The 16,700-nt window shown below is 45.2% G+C and overlaps 1 protein-coding gene across 2 annotated transcripts in view; it reads right to left on the bottom strand.

Moving 5' to 3' along the window:
* The window catches only part of DNAI1 (dynein axonemal intermediate chain 1), a 140,746-nt gene that overhangs the window by 22,683 nt on the left and 101,363 nt on the right, over nucleotides 1-16,700 (bottom strand). For both annotated transcript variants that reach the window (XM_085214430.1, XM_085214429.1), the window contains one exon: nucleotides 4,779-4,964. In XM_085214430.1, the coding sequence (XP_085070556.1) occupies nucleotides 4,779-4,964 (186 nt within the window). The remainder of the gene's footprint in view (nucleotides 1-4,778; nucleotides 4,965-16,700) is intronic.

Genomic DNA, 16,700 nt, shown 5'->3' with positions numbered 1-16,700 from the left:
GGCTGAAATAATCATCCTAGATAATCCGGCATAAATATCCAAGACAAGCTCCAGACCAAGAGACTGGCTGCCTCCCTGCTGTAAGCCTGGACACTGTCCAAAAAATTTCATTTAGCCTCAGCAAATGCTGTTTTATGCCCTTTCTTTGACTTGCTTTCTTGTCTTCTCCCACTCTGCCATGCTCTCCCAACATTTCTGAAAACACTTTCTGTTTTTTTTATTCTCTCCTCTTTGCCTTTGGACACGATGGGTTACTAGGCTATTTCAGCAGTGTTTTTTAAAGACAAACCTAAGCCCACAGGCAGCTACATTCTTCTGGCTGTGATGACAAAATGCTTTAATTTCTTTTCAGGAATGAAACTCGAAAGGCTTACTAATTAAACAGCTCTGCCAGCAATGCTTCCCTTGGGTGAACTCAACCACCAAGGTCGTTATAAATTAGGAACTATATTTTATTGGTTAAACAACTCTTGCCTAACGACTGCTGTAATATCTAAGGAGCACTTAAGGTCCAAAAGTGGCCTGGATGACAGCAGAAACCCACTTATTCCAGGTGCTGCATCTTAAAATGCTGCACGCACTTCTGCCCCACCTCTGAGCTCTCAGCAGAAGGATCCAAACCAGTTTCACCAAGATCCTCTGCTTGGGCAGCAGTATTTGTCACAAGCCTTCTGCCCAAACAGGAATGGATGCTTAGGGAGATGGGTGCTTGGCATGTACAGTGCAGGGCCATGCTTGTGCCAGTTTGAATGCAAACTTCAATTTTGCAATGATGATTGCTAGCTCCTCTCTCTGCCTCGTGGTTGCTCTTCCCACAAGGTTTGTGCTCAGTCATTTCCCTCCCCAACTTCCTTGCCCTCCAGGCTCTTGGAGCTGATACTTAGCAGCTCCCTGATACTTAGTGTGTTCCCCACACTCATATGATCTAATGACACAAGAGTGATAGGCACAGAAAGCCTCTACCAGGCTCACAACCCAGAAAATACAGCTTGTTACCTTAAGGCATGGAGAAGTCCCTGCCCCAGAGACCTCAGCTAGCGGGGAGAGCTCCAGGCCCCAGATTAATGGAGTGAGGATGTAGGATGCTTGCTCTGCTTGGCACTCTGTGCCAAGTGTGTTCACAGATGTGCCCTCAGTACAGCCTGGTAGGTGGCAGAGTCCCTGTCCCTGGCTTTCTCTCAACATCAAGAGTAACTGTTCCTGTGTGCCACTAAAGGATTTAGGAGGCCAAAGCTCGCAGGGAGTTTCAGGCATTTTTGAAGCTGTTAGATTCTCTGTCTTGGTAAAAGTCACTTCTAAAAATGCTACCTGAGTGCTTTCAAGAAGTTCCCCTGTTGGCTTTTTCTGCCAAGTGCTCACAAACTGGGCTGTGATATTGCTGCCAACAGCAAAACATGGACTATTAAATAACACTTCTTAAAGATCCCGAAGCGTTTTACAAACATGAGCTAATTAAGCCACATATCAAGCTAGGAAATTATTTTTTGAGCTCTTGAGCCTCCCCTTATATCTCAAGGATCTGAACAAAGGAATGAATTAAAGCCTGATGAGAACTCAAGAGTCCTGACTCTCCCCATTTCCAGTAACCCATCACACAATTAGCTATCAGGCAAACTAAAATACATTCAGAGCTGCTGAAAATCACACTGGGATGAAATTATCCCAGTGTCTCCCAGTGAGCCCTATCCTGGAAGCCCAGCAGCAGCCAAGCAGTGCGCAGCACGTGGAGCAGACAGCACTGTGTCTATTTTTAGGGAAAGAAAGAGGGTTAGGAATGACATGTGGCTATTAAGCGCTCTCTCTAGAAAGGCTGATTAGTCTGCTAGTCATACCTGTCAAAAGCTGCTATCCCAGATGTGTGGGATGCTGGCAGAGATGCTTCACAGGCAAAGCCCTGTGGCATCGAAACAGAGAGGCTGTGAGATGTGGATGAGCCCGTAGCTGTCGTGCTCCATTGACACACTGAGCTCTGCAAGATCATTGCATCTCTGAAGGAGCCAGCAGACATAAACCAGGCAGCTGAGTTAGCAGGTGCTGGAGCTGATGTGAAGGCCACAACCCCCAGGAACACCATCTCTGGTTCCTTCTGGGTTTCAGGTAGGTTTCGCCATAGGGCTCTGCAGGGATTTGGCCAATGGCATCCTGAGGTGCATTAAAAAGAGTGTGGCCAGCATGTGAGTGAGGCCTCACCTGGAGTACTGTGTCCAGTTCTGGGCTCCCCAGTACAAAAAAGATGGGGATCTCCTGGAAAGAGTTGAATGGACGGCCACAGAGATGATAAAGGGCCTGGAGCACCTCTCTTATGAGGAAAGGCTATGTGAACTGAGTCTGTTCAGCCTTGAGATAAGAAGACTGAGAAGGAATCTGATAAATGTCTGTAAGTATCTAAGGTGAGGGAGGCAAAGGGATAAGGCCAGACTCCTTTCAGCGATGCATGGCGATAGGACAAGGGGAAATAGCCACAAACTGCAGCACAGGAAGTTCCGCACGAATGTGCGTAAGAACTTCTTCACGGTGAGGGTGACGGAGCACTGGAACAGGCTGCCCAGGGGGGTTGTGGAGTCTCCTTCTCTGGAGATATTCAAGACCCACCTGGATGCCTACTTGTGCGACCTGGTCTAGAGAGCCTGCTTTGGCAGGGGGGTTGCATTAAATGATCTCTAGAGGTCCCTTTCAGCCCCTATATTTCTGTGATTCTGTGATTCTGTGATCAGGCACTGCAGAGTCTGGACTGGCAAATTCAGATATTCACCCAGGTGCAAACAGGTTTGTCTTCCTGCAATGAGACAGCAGGGATGCAAGGGCTCCTTCACATCCTTCTAGACTCTCTGCACTTTTAAGGATATATGGATTTTCTGCTCCTGTTAACTCTGATGACTCCCACAAAAGAGGAAGAAGTTAAGATATTTTAGGGAGGAAAGCTGACAGCACAAGGTAAGGGTTTAAAGAGCACACTGATTTGATCTTCAAAGGGACTGGAATCAATACTTTTAAAGTACATCTGGATCCCCATGGCGAGGTGATGCTTGTGCAACTACAGCTGGAGGTTTGCACTATGCACGTGGAGGCTGGTACAGCAATGAGGAGGACAGGAGATGCAGCAAATGGCACTGCTTGCTCTGTCAGGGCTTCACTTACCTCTTTCAAACCACCTTTTCACAGTAGCTAACACTTCTCACCATAGCGTTGTGGTCACCATCATCTGGCCAGAAAGGATGGGCCTGGCAACCCTGCTCACTTGTCCACTTGCTATCCATCACCACCACTCTGCTTCCACCATGTATGACATCTGTTTTAATTTCTCTTCACTCTCTGAGAAGTGCTGGCTGTAGCCAGGGGAGTTGCACACATCACCAGCCATGCCTGAACATCCCTGCTTTTTCTCCACATGTGGAGGAAACATTTAATTCAGTGTTCAGTGTCCCTTCAAACCGAACCAAGAAGTGGAAGATAGATAGCTTAATAACATCAGAGCAGCAAAGTCCATTTCCATCCCATTATGTTGCTTGGGATATGGTACCTATAGGTTAAGGTCAGCAGTAAGTGATGCTTGTGAGCTCAGCTTTGTCGAGCAATTTGCCTCTGTGCAATTATCAAAAGGAGAGAATTTAAGAGTTAGTGACATTTATGCCTGTGTGGAGGGCTGCTGCTGGAAGTGCCACAAGGAGTGGAGGAGACATTCAGATTTATTCTGACCCATGGCAGAGTATTGCTGGGTGCTCCTCATCCCATAGCTAAATGAGTGGTGGTGGGCAGCCACATTTCTGTCTGTAACCCATCTCCATTGGGTTACACCTATGACACCTATGAAATCAGGGCCAGTGTCAGACAGAGTGCTTACCCACATCAGGAAGAACTCATAAATCAGCTTGTCCCCAGTCAAGTTGATAGCAGCCCTGAGAGACTGGGTTATCTCAAGCTGTAATTTTGATGGAAATACGAAAGCATGGAGCTTTTGAGACACTCTCCCCCACAGCTCCATCACCTTTAAATAGACTGCCATGTTGTTCAGTTTTCTATGCTCTCTCAGCACGAGGAAGTTTGTATTTCCAGTGGTGTCTAGAAGAAAGGACTTTTCAAAAATCGATCAGAACATTCTGGACTGACACTAGGGTGATTAGTTTCTGGCCAAAGACCTCACCCTACACAGCTGACTGGTAGAATATATAAAACCTTTGGAGGTATATAAATAAAAAATGATCATCCTGAGATATTGCTTTCTTGGATCAATTCTAAAAAGCCTGAAACTGAAGACGCTCTATTAAGCAAGGGACAATTGGCTATGAGAATTACATGGGGTCAGAAATGATGCTGCATTTGCAGCAGTACAGTTTGTGGCTGGAGGAAACCCAGAAAGTCTAATAAAGGAACTGTGTGGGAGATGTTCAGCATACTGCAAGACTGGCACTCATGGCTGGGTGGGAAAAGGGGCTTTGCCAACTCATACAGGCATGTACATCTCACTGCTGTCTCTTAGGACTACGATCCCAAGACACCTTGCTAAATAAAGATAGCACTTGCTCATTTACAGGAGAGGTGAACAATGGTCGGGGCACAGGCTCTGATGATCCAGAAGAGCAAGAAGACAGGCAGCACAGGCTCTGCAGGAGGTCTCAGGGAGGAGCTGATATCCCATCTACTCAAGTTTCCAGGAGTTTTGCAAACAAAACCCAAAGCTCGGAAAAGATAGGATGTTTGGGAAACATGAAGCACAGAGTAGAGAGGACAGCAAAGGCATGAAGAGACTTGCTATGGTTTGGTCCTTCAGCTATACCTACCTTGGGCATCTTGCGCAGATTGGGGGAGAGTTTCAGGCAGGTAACTTGGCCTCGCTCATCTCCGATGATGACAACAGGGTACACGGGGTTAAACTGGATATGGGTTATTTTATTTTTCTTCTTGGCTACCACTACCTGGCTGCAGAGAGCTTCATACTTATTAATGTTCAGATCAAACACATGGGCCTGGGAAGAAAATTAAAAAAAAAAGACAACACAAAAGAGATTAGTTAGACAAGAAGAAGCCTCAGCAGAAGAACTGTGCCTGAAGAAATCACAGAAAGAAAAGGTTCTAGGGAAAGGTAACTTCAGCACACAATTGGCATCTGACTTCAGAAGCTTCATCATCTTATAAGCAATCTATGTCCAGAAGCTGCTTGCTGCTTCTGAGGGACCATCCCCTTACTTCAGGAATTCATGGGGAAAGGGCCCATTCCCTGATGTGAGGAAAGCTCTTCCCAAGGCTCCAGCTGATCTGGACTGGAGACAGCTCAAATCTGGCATTGCTAGTCCCAGAGTTCCTAACCTCCCTTCCCAGTGCTGCAAGCAATGAGTCAACCAGGTGTGAAACCTTGTGAGTCTAACACAGACTGACTCACAAAGTGAGAAATGCTGTCAGAAATATTGACTACCCTTTATTGCAGACCTTTCTAATATTTCCAGCTTAATAATAACAATTAAGAGTCATATCAGTAATTAATAGGGAAATAATGCAAACATGTTCAGTATTATCCAGGATGTACCTTGGAGTGAAGCACAGGCAAACTTTGCAAAGCATAGGACAGCGTGGGGAGAGCAGCCTGTTCCAGACCAGATGCTGTAGATGCTGTGCCAGCACGGCACTCCCATGGCACTTATAGTCAAGGGCTGGGCAAGTGAGAAAGTCAAAGAAGGAGGGTGAGAGACCAGAAGGCAGGATTTCCTCTAGCATGGACCCCAGAGCTACGGCACTGATACAGAGCACATCACTAACTGCATGACAGAGAATGTTTCAGCATGACTCCAATGGAAACAGTGGAACATACTCAAGAGAATGTTTTAACGCTGTCTTCCAGTAACTGCAATTAGCTGCTGTCAGTGCTACAGCCTGCAAAGGCTAATAAAACATGATGCTCCTCATCAGAGCTGAAGGACTCTCCAGCATGCTGGGCTCCCACCTTGAATCCATTGTGTAGACTTCCAGCTTTATTTTCCTTTCCCCTTTATTACCTTCAGAAAAACTAAGGAAGGAAATGTTATGCTAACAAGTACAGTGGGAATATGGGAGAAATTAGAATTGAACTTCATGTGCATCTCCTGCCAGCTGTGTCTTGTTTACCAGCAGCTAGGAGCCAGGTGACATGCATTGTTTCAACAGTGTGCTAGGCTCACAATTTTAATCTAGGAATTATATGAAATCTGACAGCAGTATCCTATAAAAGCCTTTTCCAAAGAGCATGAAGAGCATGAAAGATTATGTATCAAATCATTATGTGTACTTTCTCATCATGCACAACCAAGTTGGTGAATTTTATCTGTATCTGTGTAAAGCAAAGAGGTCCCAGGACACAGGTCCCAGGCAGTCTCAAACACCACTGTGTCTTTAGAGCTCATTTGTGATGTCCTTGTCCTGGGCTGGGGAATCAAGCAAAGACTTCATAGCTGCAAAAAATATGACAAGGAGGAACTCCCTCCAAATTGAAGTAAGACTTTTCTGGACAGGGAAGAGCTTGGGAAGTGCAAAAGCTTCTCATGTGTTTTAGAGAAATCCACAGCAGTTTGTAATTCATGGAGGTGATTCAAAGCATCAGACACAGATAAAAATCTGCAGTTTGTAGAGACTTTCCCTTTCCCCCATCATCAAGGAAACAGGTTGGGAAAAAGTGATTTCAGTTTGATCCACTTAAAATTTCATATGCCAGTACTGAATTCTGAATCTAGACCAGAAACTTGAGGTTCCACACTCAAGCAAAGTAATCCCAATTTCCACTTCTAGGCATAAAAAGCTTATGTCCTGGCTTGCATTCTGCTGTCTTCCTATCTCTGAAAAGAAGCAAGCTCTCTTTTAAGTGCATCAACCCCACATGACCCACACTCACCAAAGATTTAATTGCTTGCCTTCACAGAATACATATTTATTAATTTAAGGGCATGATTCACTTCTCCCACCAATGACACAAGCTCAGTACTTAGTAACCTGAGAGCCCAGGAAATGTCTATTGCTCGAGGAGCACCAATTAATCCAGATTTAAAACAGGCAGCATAGAATTAATGGCCAGGCTTCATTTCAGCAGTAAGATCTGTTTTACAGGACTGTCAAAGTATCACACCTGCACACCATAGCCAGTAGCACAGGGTAGCAAGGCATGGTCTGAAGGCTCTGTTTTGGAATGCTGAGCAATGCAAATTACTCTGGGTGAGGCTGTTTTTTCCAAAATGCCACTGACAGCCCAGACATGCAGAATGCCTAGGACAAGAACTCAAAACCATAAGCAGAGTGGAGAAGGTCAAAAGCAAGCAAGTTTCTGAATGTTCCTACTATAAAACTCTTATGAGCTTCTAAATAAATGGGCTTGTTTTCTTTTGCCAAGGGAATCATGGAACAAACAATTCCAGTTGTTCAGTTGGAAGTATCAGCCTCATATCAGCTGGCAGACTCTACAGATGGAGGGGTGGGCCACAGGCATTACGAAGGACTTCAGAGGCTTTGATGACAGGCACTCTGAGAGAAGGGGAAATGGGGTCAGACCAACTCAGTTACTGATGCCTTGGGAGTATCCTAAAAGGGTACACACAACACTTGAGGCAGCCTCATGGTGCCATAAAGCAGCAGAGCTGACAGTGACCAGCACTGGCTGCAGATTGGCATGGGATTCGGGGCAAGACATTCTGCCCTAAGAACAGAAGACTGAAACCCCGCAGCTGTCCTTGAGGTTCTTAATGCCAGCTGCTGTGGCGGCTCAGATCATGGGATTAAAGATATGGAGACAGCTCCAGCTGCATCTCCTATCCCAGAGAGTCACCAGCAGCACACAGCATCTCTCCATCACTCCAGTGACCTTCACTTCTCCAGATGTAGATGACCACTGACCTCCAAAGACAGCCTCTCAGTTTTCACACAATGAGCCCTCTCTGGGTACACAGCACAGGTAAGTTCCAGCCTGCGTGTGACTCCAGCATCAGACCCAAAGTGGCAGAGCTGCCACACACACACACACAGGTGCAAATTGGTCTGATGAGGGTCAGTATTTGCATAACTTTCCAACATGGCAGACAAATGCATTTCCATGCTTACTGACATGATGATGTTGCATCATCACGGACCCCTATAGGCTGCTTCTACCCATCCAGTCTTCTTCACTCAGTGCCATAGCAGCACCCGGGCTTGTACTTCCAGCAACACAGCAAGGCAGTGATGCTTCACAGAATGTGACGCTCCACAGTTCAACGAATCCATGGAGAATACAGTAATTTGCTTCTGGTCCTCAAAGCAGAAAATATAACTTTCTTGCTTTTCTCTGATACCTTCTGCATATCCTGCAGGAGCAAACCACGGGCCTGTAGGGGTGGCAACCTGGCTGCCTGTAGACTACAGGAGGCATCTTCATTCATGCTAACAAGCACTGAGAAAATGGGAAAGGGCATTTCAGTTCTCTTGCTATAGATTGCTTAGGAACAATATGTGGCCACTTCCCTAGAGGAGCATAAATCAGACCCTGAGAACAAGAAACCTGTGGAGAGGTACAGAGAGAGGTAAAGGAAATCTGAAAATTGCTGTAATGGGAGAGAGCAAGAATCCCCATCTGTAGTCCCCAGCCTAGCTGCAGAGAAGAAAGCACTAGTTAGCAGCTAGCAACTCCAACAGCTCTTTTATTTATGGTCCTTGTAAAGTTGTGCACCCACCTCAAAGAAACACAGGAGAACAATTACCACACTCCGAATGAAGCCCAATGTTCAGCTAGGCAGTTCCTCACAGCATGGGGATTTATGAGCTGGTTTCAACAGCTGCCAGAGGAAACCTGGACTCACAGCCCCAGAGAGCCTGACACTGATGGTAGATGTGCTAGGCAAATGTTCAAAGCAAACTTCTCCTAGACGGAAGGGCAAAGCCTCTGATAAGTCAGCAGCCCCTGAAGAGGAGCACTGAAGTCAAGTAGACTCCCAGTTATCTCTGAGATGGGATCAGGGGAATCCTGAAACCTCTGTCAGATGCTTTTCATCAATAAGAATGTTTTTTTAACTATGATCAAGGTAAGAGCAGAGCCTCCATGCTTGATGTACTGGCAATAATAGCTATCACTGCTATTAGTTGCAGAAAATATTTAACACAAATGAGCTGCTTTGATGCCTGACTCTCAGACAGCTGAAGAAATCCAGCTCAGTCACATCCAGAATCATGCAAATATATCTCACAACCAATAGCTCCCCACTGAGACTCTGCATGGCCACTTTGTAAGCTTGGCACAGCGTAAATCCAAGGCTATTGATATAGCTCCAGCAACAAACCATGTTCTTAATTTCAAACACTTCACGTTTCTCTGCTCACTCTGCAAACTGTACCTTTAACCCAAAGGCCAACCCAATCTCCCACAGCCCAGCAGCTGTAGCAGCTGCAAGGTGACCTGCACCCCTCTGCCCTCACCCAGCTGTACCCACTGTCCTATAGCACAGCAGCCTACTCAACTTTTGTGGCCTATGAAATTGGGAGCCCACAAACTACCCAGACTTTTACTGCATGCCTCAAACAAAAGCTGTCCTTTTCTCCTGAATTTACAAGGCCTCATCCCCCACCAGTGGCCAGAACAATACCAGTGTGCTCAAAAACAACCTGACACCAAATAAAACCCACGCTAGGGGAAACTATGTACGTATGTAAGAGCAAAGCAGATGTACCTGGTAACTTGGCAACAAAGGACAAAATTGGTGCAAGAGCAAAAGGTGAGGGATGATTTAATATCATGCTGCATATCACGCTGCCCTTTACCTGTTGACATTTCTTTCACTGCTTGACTTTAACTGTCTGTGTGATGGATTTCCCTAATTTCCTTGACTGAATCATGATACCTCACCCATTGGCAAATACCACAGATGACTTGTTTCAAATTCTCAAGTCACATATTTAATGAGTTGGCAGCTCACCCCAACCCTTGCACTGGAACTTCCTAAAGGCACTGTGCAGGCAGGGCAGGCCAAACTGCCTCGTGTGATGGAGGACTTACTTTATGCAATTGCTATAGTCTCACTGCAGCCAGGTCAATCAGGAGAGCAGCTCCAGTACTGTTCATTCTCTGTAAGATGTTTTCAATTTACATTAGTAATTGAATGAGTTTTAAGACACTCCTTGGTCCCTCTGATGCACAGGGCAGGCAGAGGTTCTACAGGAGGGCAGAGGACCTGACTCAGGAAACTTTCATTGCTGCACTGCTTCTGCAAGGATGGCTCAGGAATGCAGATCTTCTGCTGCCTGATACCAGTACCAGACCTACAAATACATTCTAGGGAGAAGGACTGGCCCCAGCTCTGCTACAGCAATCTTTGTGCTAGCTTTGAGGAAGATGAGCAGGCAAGCAGGCATCCATGAAAGCTACTGCTTGGTCTGGGCAGGTTAACTATCCAGGGCTGGCTGCACACCCTTGAGTGCAGGAGAATACCAAGCACATCCCCCATGTCTGCAGTATTTCAGCAATGCAGCATCTCTGCCATGCTCCTCTGGGGTGCACAACAGTAGGAAGAGAAGTTCTGTACCACCTGGCTTAACACAGGGCTGGAGGGGAGAGCTTCTCTTTAGGGTTTCATCTCTCTTCTCTTGCTCATTCACTAAGAACTGGGTCACTTCTGATTTGACATGGTAGGAAAACAACCTCAGCTGATTTGACTGAGCTCCCACAAGGCAGCAGGAAACCAAAGCCTCAGCATGTGGAAGAGCTGTTATTCATTCAGACAGGCTGAGGACCATTTAACCTCTTCAGAAAACCCTGTCACATTGTTTTACAAGAAAGTGCTCATGTATCTGAGCTAATTTTCCTGTCAGTCAGCACTTCCTGCCAACCAGCTCTGCTCTGGCAGTCTCAGTGATTATGATAATCTCCTGCATGTCTTGGTCCTGCACACTCTCGAATGCTGTTATCTGGTGCTAAATAGCTGACGCATTATACACCAGAGCTGGTTGCACTTCATTTTGGTCTAATAAGATTTTCTTATGTTGCCAATGACTCTTTTAATTTTTCCTCTCTAACATTAATAGCATGCATTGGAATGAATCAGAGATTGAGCTAATGTTTCTCACACCTCCTCACAAAGCCTCCTTTTGCTGCCTGGTATTATACTAAATTTAATTTGTTACTTTTCAGATTGGTTCTGAAAGGTGAAAGCCAATGAGAGAAACTAATCTGCAGTGAACTTGTGTGATGCCAGCATGGCAGAAGCAGTTGGTACCTCCACGCTGTGCTGTCATCCCTGCTCTAACAGAAGAGATGTCCAGTACATCCAGTCTGAACCCCACTGGTGCTCCTGGGGTGAGTGCCCCCAGCATCTCCCAGGGACTGAGCTGGAAGCACAGCTGCGGTGTTGGCAGGAGCATGATGGTGCAGCCAGTCCCAGCCTTATGGTCCTGCTGCTTCCCAGTTAGTGCTCATTTAATATTGCACATTTGGTTTGTGTCTTTATTGAATTTCATCTCACTGACTGCAAATTGCTGTTGAGGCTGTTGAGCTTATTTACAGTTTCAGTTCTGGCACTAAACCACTTTTAAGTCTTGTCTTTTTAGTCCTACCATAATTGCTGCTGGTTTCAGCACCAGTCCCAATCCTCGTGTGCCCTGCTGGGGATGATTTCAACCATGCCAATCCATCTTCTCACCTTTCTTTATGGATTTGTGTTCCTGAAGTCACCCTCTATAGATGTTTTGTACCAAGGCTGTTACTCTCAAAAACTGTATTAGATCAGTTTTACATGATATGGCCTTACAAAAGTCTTTCTAGACTGGTTGCTCTTTGATCTAGAAGTCCTTACAAATATACCGTTCAGTATCTTTCTGGATAGTGTATTTAGGCTGCCTAATATTTCCTGCACTGTCATGCCCTTGAAGACTGAGCAGAAAGTCTTTCCTCCAGTCCTCAAACACCTCCCTACGCTGATATCCCATCTCAGATAGCTGATGAAGAACTGAGAGGCTGTTTCAACCAGGTCCTTACTGGTTACTGGGCAATGCCACAGGAGTATATACCAGTTGTGCCAGTAGCCCTGCTCCATTTCTACAGTGACCCACAGCCTGGCCCCTGGAGTCAGGCTGAGATTGCCTCTTCATAGATTGGGATCAGACTCCATCCCTTCCCATGTCCTAGTTCCTGGCTATGCCCTACACAGTAGTCACTGGTTGCTGGAGTGGGTGAGAAGACAGGCAGTGGCGCAAGCACAGGCAGCTCAGAGTCTGATAGGGTATGCAATCCCTGTTGTCTGCCATCGTCTGCCCTGTGGCAGGCCAACAAAGCTATTCATAAGACAGATATTGAACTGTCATGGCTCAGAGACTGGCATTTAAAAAGAACGAGCACAGATTTCAGGTTGTTGTAAAATGCCAAACAATAAACATGAAGGCTCATAAGCTGCTGCCTCTGTACAGGAGGATTGAGCATACAGATGAGGGGGGCTTAGTGGCCTTAATGCCAACTGTCACCACTTACAAATTCAAACCTAAGTGAGGGGTCATTCTTAGCTACTGCTGATAGCAAAGAGCAGAAAAGCACCTATGAGGGCAGCGTTCTCAACTCTCTTAGATACTCCTGATAGGCTCAGTAAGCAAAGTCATGCAAAGTCAAACAGGTTACTCAAAGGTATCTTTGGAGATGCTGCCCAAGGCATTTGTCCCTACACATACATTCATACAAGCAGAAAAGAGTAAACTTGGTTCCTGTGCGGCTGAATGAACTAGTTAGTCTCAGCAGGTGCGTTTTGTTTAAATGCTGTATTTCATAACCTGAAAGAGCAATAGCTACAGTGATGAAAAAACTAGCATGAGAGCATCTGAATCAAAAACAATCCATGCAGAAAAACACTGACGAAAGAGATTTAAATTCATCAGTTTGTTTTTTCACCAAAAACAACCACTGTGCTCACAGAACTGCCTCACCAGTGACCTAGTTTCTATGGGACATGAGGCAGTGAGCAAATATGTCCTGAGCTGCCTGATGCATCTTTAGGTCTGGAGCCCACCAGCATACCCCACAAAAGCACAGGAGCTGCAGCAGGATAGAGGTGAGGAATCAGACCCTGTACAAACACACCAAAGCCTTCTGGACTTAGAGCAATTGCTGAGGAGAGAAATCCAATTGCAAAGAGAATGTGCTGGCTGGAGGAAGAGAAGCAAATGCAGCCTGGTTGGCACAGAGTAAGAGGAAGGCAGCATTAATCCTACGGACTCTGCCCATCTACCTTACTTAGCTTTGTCATGTCACCAGCCCTTGTTTTAAAGCAGACAGGAGTCTGCCCATCCATCCACATCAATCTTAAAGATTCAGCAGGGAATAAGAAAGAGCCTTTTATGTTTTGTGGTGGAAGAAAATGAGCAGTTTTACTGGAAAACAACCACTTTGCTGTGAATGCAATTTAGAAGCCATTTTAAGAAAGTCTCTACCCACTTCAGCCCGCTCAGAGGTCCTTCTGCATGATGAAAAAGAGATCTGTACTCACTATTTTCACACCCTAGTGATTGTCCAGCCCTACAGACATAGTGGAGGCCATGCAAGGCTCAGGTAGACTACTATATAGGCATAGGAGGAAAGACATGGACATGGCAGGGAAAGACATCTGCACCCAGTGGGAGTTCACAGCCCTCATTTTCTTGGGCAAAAGCACTGAGCAATGCTGAGAGGTCTGTCAGTATGCCTAACTCATGTTCAATAAGTTGAGGCAGGAGAAGGTCCAACGCACCTGAAGAAATACCAGCGTACCTGAAATGTTAGGCAAGGCTCTTATTTGAAAAGTCACACAAGTTTTAAGGACAGAGAGATTGGTTTTTGCTTCCAGTCAAAGTTAAATAGGCAGAAAGTCTCTGTGAATTGTTCCATAAACACACACACAGCAGTGCTTGACAAGTGTTTCTCTCCTAACTGGGAAATGATGGCTATCAAGATGACATGCATTTCTTCAGCATCATACCCTGTACATGAGACACGACAGAAACCTGGTCTTTAAGACTTCTCATACAAAACAGTTGTTCAATAAAGTCTGTTTGTATCATTAAGACAGGGTATATACTCTTTTCCTGAGAAGCACAAAGCATTAGTTAATTTCCTGAAGGTTTGGGTCATCTCAAGGATTTCATATCTTGAAAGTCAACAGCTTCGGTAATGGGGGAAGGGCCATGGAGCATTTGTCTGAGTGGCTTTCTCTGCAGAGTGCACACTCAGATGACATTTATCTTGAAGCTATCAATATTTACTAAGGATAACTGTAACATCATCCTCGCCTTGCTGTATTAGTCATGAAGGACAGAAACCACAAAAACAGAAGAGCAAACTGAATGCCTCCTGTTGTAAAAGCCCTGGGATCCTCCTCCTCACATAAAGATGTAGTGTCTCAGGGTTAGAAGATAATTCAGGCTAGAAGAGATTCCCAGAAGTCTCTAGTCCAACCTCCTGAGATCATATGTGGTTGTTCAGGGCCCTGCCCAGCCTGGTCTTTAAGAACTCTGTGCACCCTCTTTGAGTAAGATGCTGCACTGCTTGACTGCCTTCACTGCCTTGACTGACTGATGAAAAGGTTTTTCCTTATATCCAGTCCAAACCACTCGTTTCAACTCATTCCAACTGTTGTCAGAGAATCATAGAATGGTTTGGTTTGGAAGGGACCTTAAACACCATCCAGTTCCAACTCCTCTGCTATAGGCTTGGACACCTTCTACTACATCAAGTTGTACAGTGGCCCATCCAGCCTGCCTGGCCTTGAACAGGGATGGGGCATCCACAGTTTCTCCAAGCAGTCTGTTCCAGCCTTGTAGGAAATAATTTCTTCCTAATTTCAAGAATCATCCTTTCATGTGCTGCTCTGAAGAACCTGGGTCTAACTTCTTGATAACATACTTATAGGCACTGACAGTTTGCTGTTAGGTATCTGCAAAGTCACTCCTTTTCCAGACTGACCAAACCCAGCTTGACAGCACCGTTATCAATCCACAAGGTGGCTGTGGCCTCTACCCTGGGATCCAGACATTTGGGAACACTTGCAACAGGAGTCTCTGGCTTTTTTAACACGCATAACAACTCCTGGATCAATTCAGAAGGAGAAAACATTCACATGAGTGAGCCAGACTCGGAGTTCTGTGCAACTGCTATTGCACAGCACAACCTGCCAACATCATTTCCTTTCTTAAGGAAAGGAAGTAAAGAATTCTAAGAGAGAAATTTCAGGTCTGAGTCCTGCTTTTATATGTTTTGATATTTATTTCTGCTTTAAGTGCTAGTTTGAGGCCCAAACCAAGATCCCAAATAAAAATCCAACTGAATGCCACAGGGACTGAATCCCACTCCCACCCATTTCCCTGTCTTCTATCCTTACAATAAGCTGGACAGCATCACCAGATCTCTTGCTCCCTAAATGTAGGAGTTAGGCATTCAAATCCACCTCCACAGTACTTTACTATTTCCAAAGCCGGCCTCACATCTCAGCTATTTTTTTTATTTCATCTCAGGATTCTACCGTTTACAACCTAAAGCCATGGAAACAAGGTGTTATCTCATTTTATTTCATTGCGAATCATATCAATATTTGCACCCGGGTCCCTGCAGGAGATGGCCTGGAGGGGCCACAGAGCTGCAGCCAGCCAACTATGCTGCAGGACTCATGTTCAGAAATAACAGGTATCTCCACCTGCCTGCTTTAGGAAACACTGTGGAGTCTTCAACGAACATCCTGTCATTTGAAATGCAATCACAGTACAGAACTACATCAGACTTAGGAAACTGACTAAAACCAAAGCCAAATGCTCACTAGCAACCACTCTGAGCTCACCCATAGAACCAGCTGACTGTCTATCTTTTTACAATCAAGCCACTTATTTAGCTATAGAATTGGGAGCTTCTTTTCAGTCAGCGTTGGCACAGATGTGCACATCTCAGGGATCATTTTACTTTATTTCAATTTTCACTGCAAATCATTTATGCTCACTCTGAAACAAAATGGTATCAGGCAGAGCAGGACACTAAGGAAATTATCCAGAACATGATAAACAGGAGCATTTACTGTCCATTACAGCAGCTACAGAACGTGCTCACTTGGTTATTTATGAAGAGGTGGTCCTGTCTGAAGCAAATATCCAGATGCCAATACGTAGATTTTAATATAATGCTCCAGATATTTACAGCTTTTCTTAAATATGCACCTCTTGGAGTCATGTGTATCAGCAGATTGTTAGAATAATTTCTAAGTAAGTCTAATCAACAGGGAGGCCAATACAAACATTTTGGACACATCAACTTGAGTAAAGAAATGTGTTTTTCAAAATATAACCAACATCCCTTTAAGACTGCAATGAGGGCCTGATCCCACCTCCAGACAACCTTCAAGTATTGCAGGCATAATTATATGTGGATGAAAAATTAGAGGCTGTTTCTGAGCAGGAGGCCTTTAATGTTTTATTTTCTGGCTGGATGTCCTGTAGTTTTCTATATCCTGTTAATGTAGATTTTTTTCCCCAGCGTTAGTAGAGCCTGTCCTTTGCAAAGTGCTGAGTTACTCCCAAAGAGTGAGTTCTACTACAAAGTGGTTTATCCTCCAGGATGAAAAGGTTGTAAATAACGACTTCTACTGAACATCTAACAGATTTTGTTTAAAACAGAAGCTAAACCATATCTCATACCTATCTTGCTGGTTAGCGCAGAGGACCAGGATTGCTCTTCAGCATCAGTCCTGGCCACTCTACTGGAACAGCAAAGCAGCTCTCACCTC

The sequence above is a fragment of the Meleagris gallopavo genome, chromosome Z (genome assembly GCF_905368555.1).
Source record: "Meleagris gallopavo chromosome Z, MGAL_WU_HG_1.1, whole genome shotgun sequence".
In the NCBI taxonomy this organism is placed as follows: Eukaryota; Metazoa; Chordata; class Aves; order Galliformes; family Phasianidae; genus Meleagris; species Meleagris gallopavo.
Note: the sequence above shows the minus strand (reverse complement) of the source record. Positions and strands in the feature narration are given on the sequence as shown.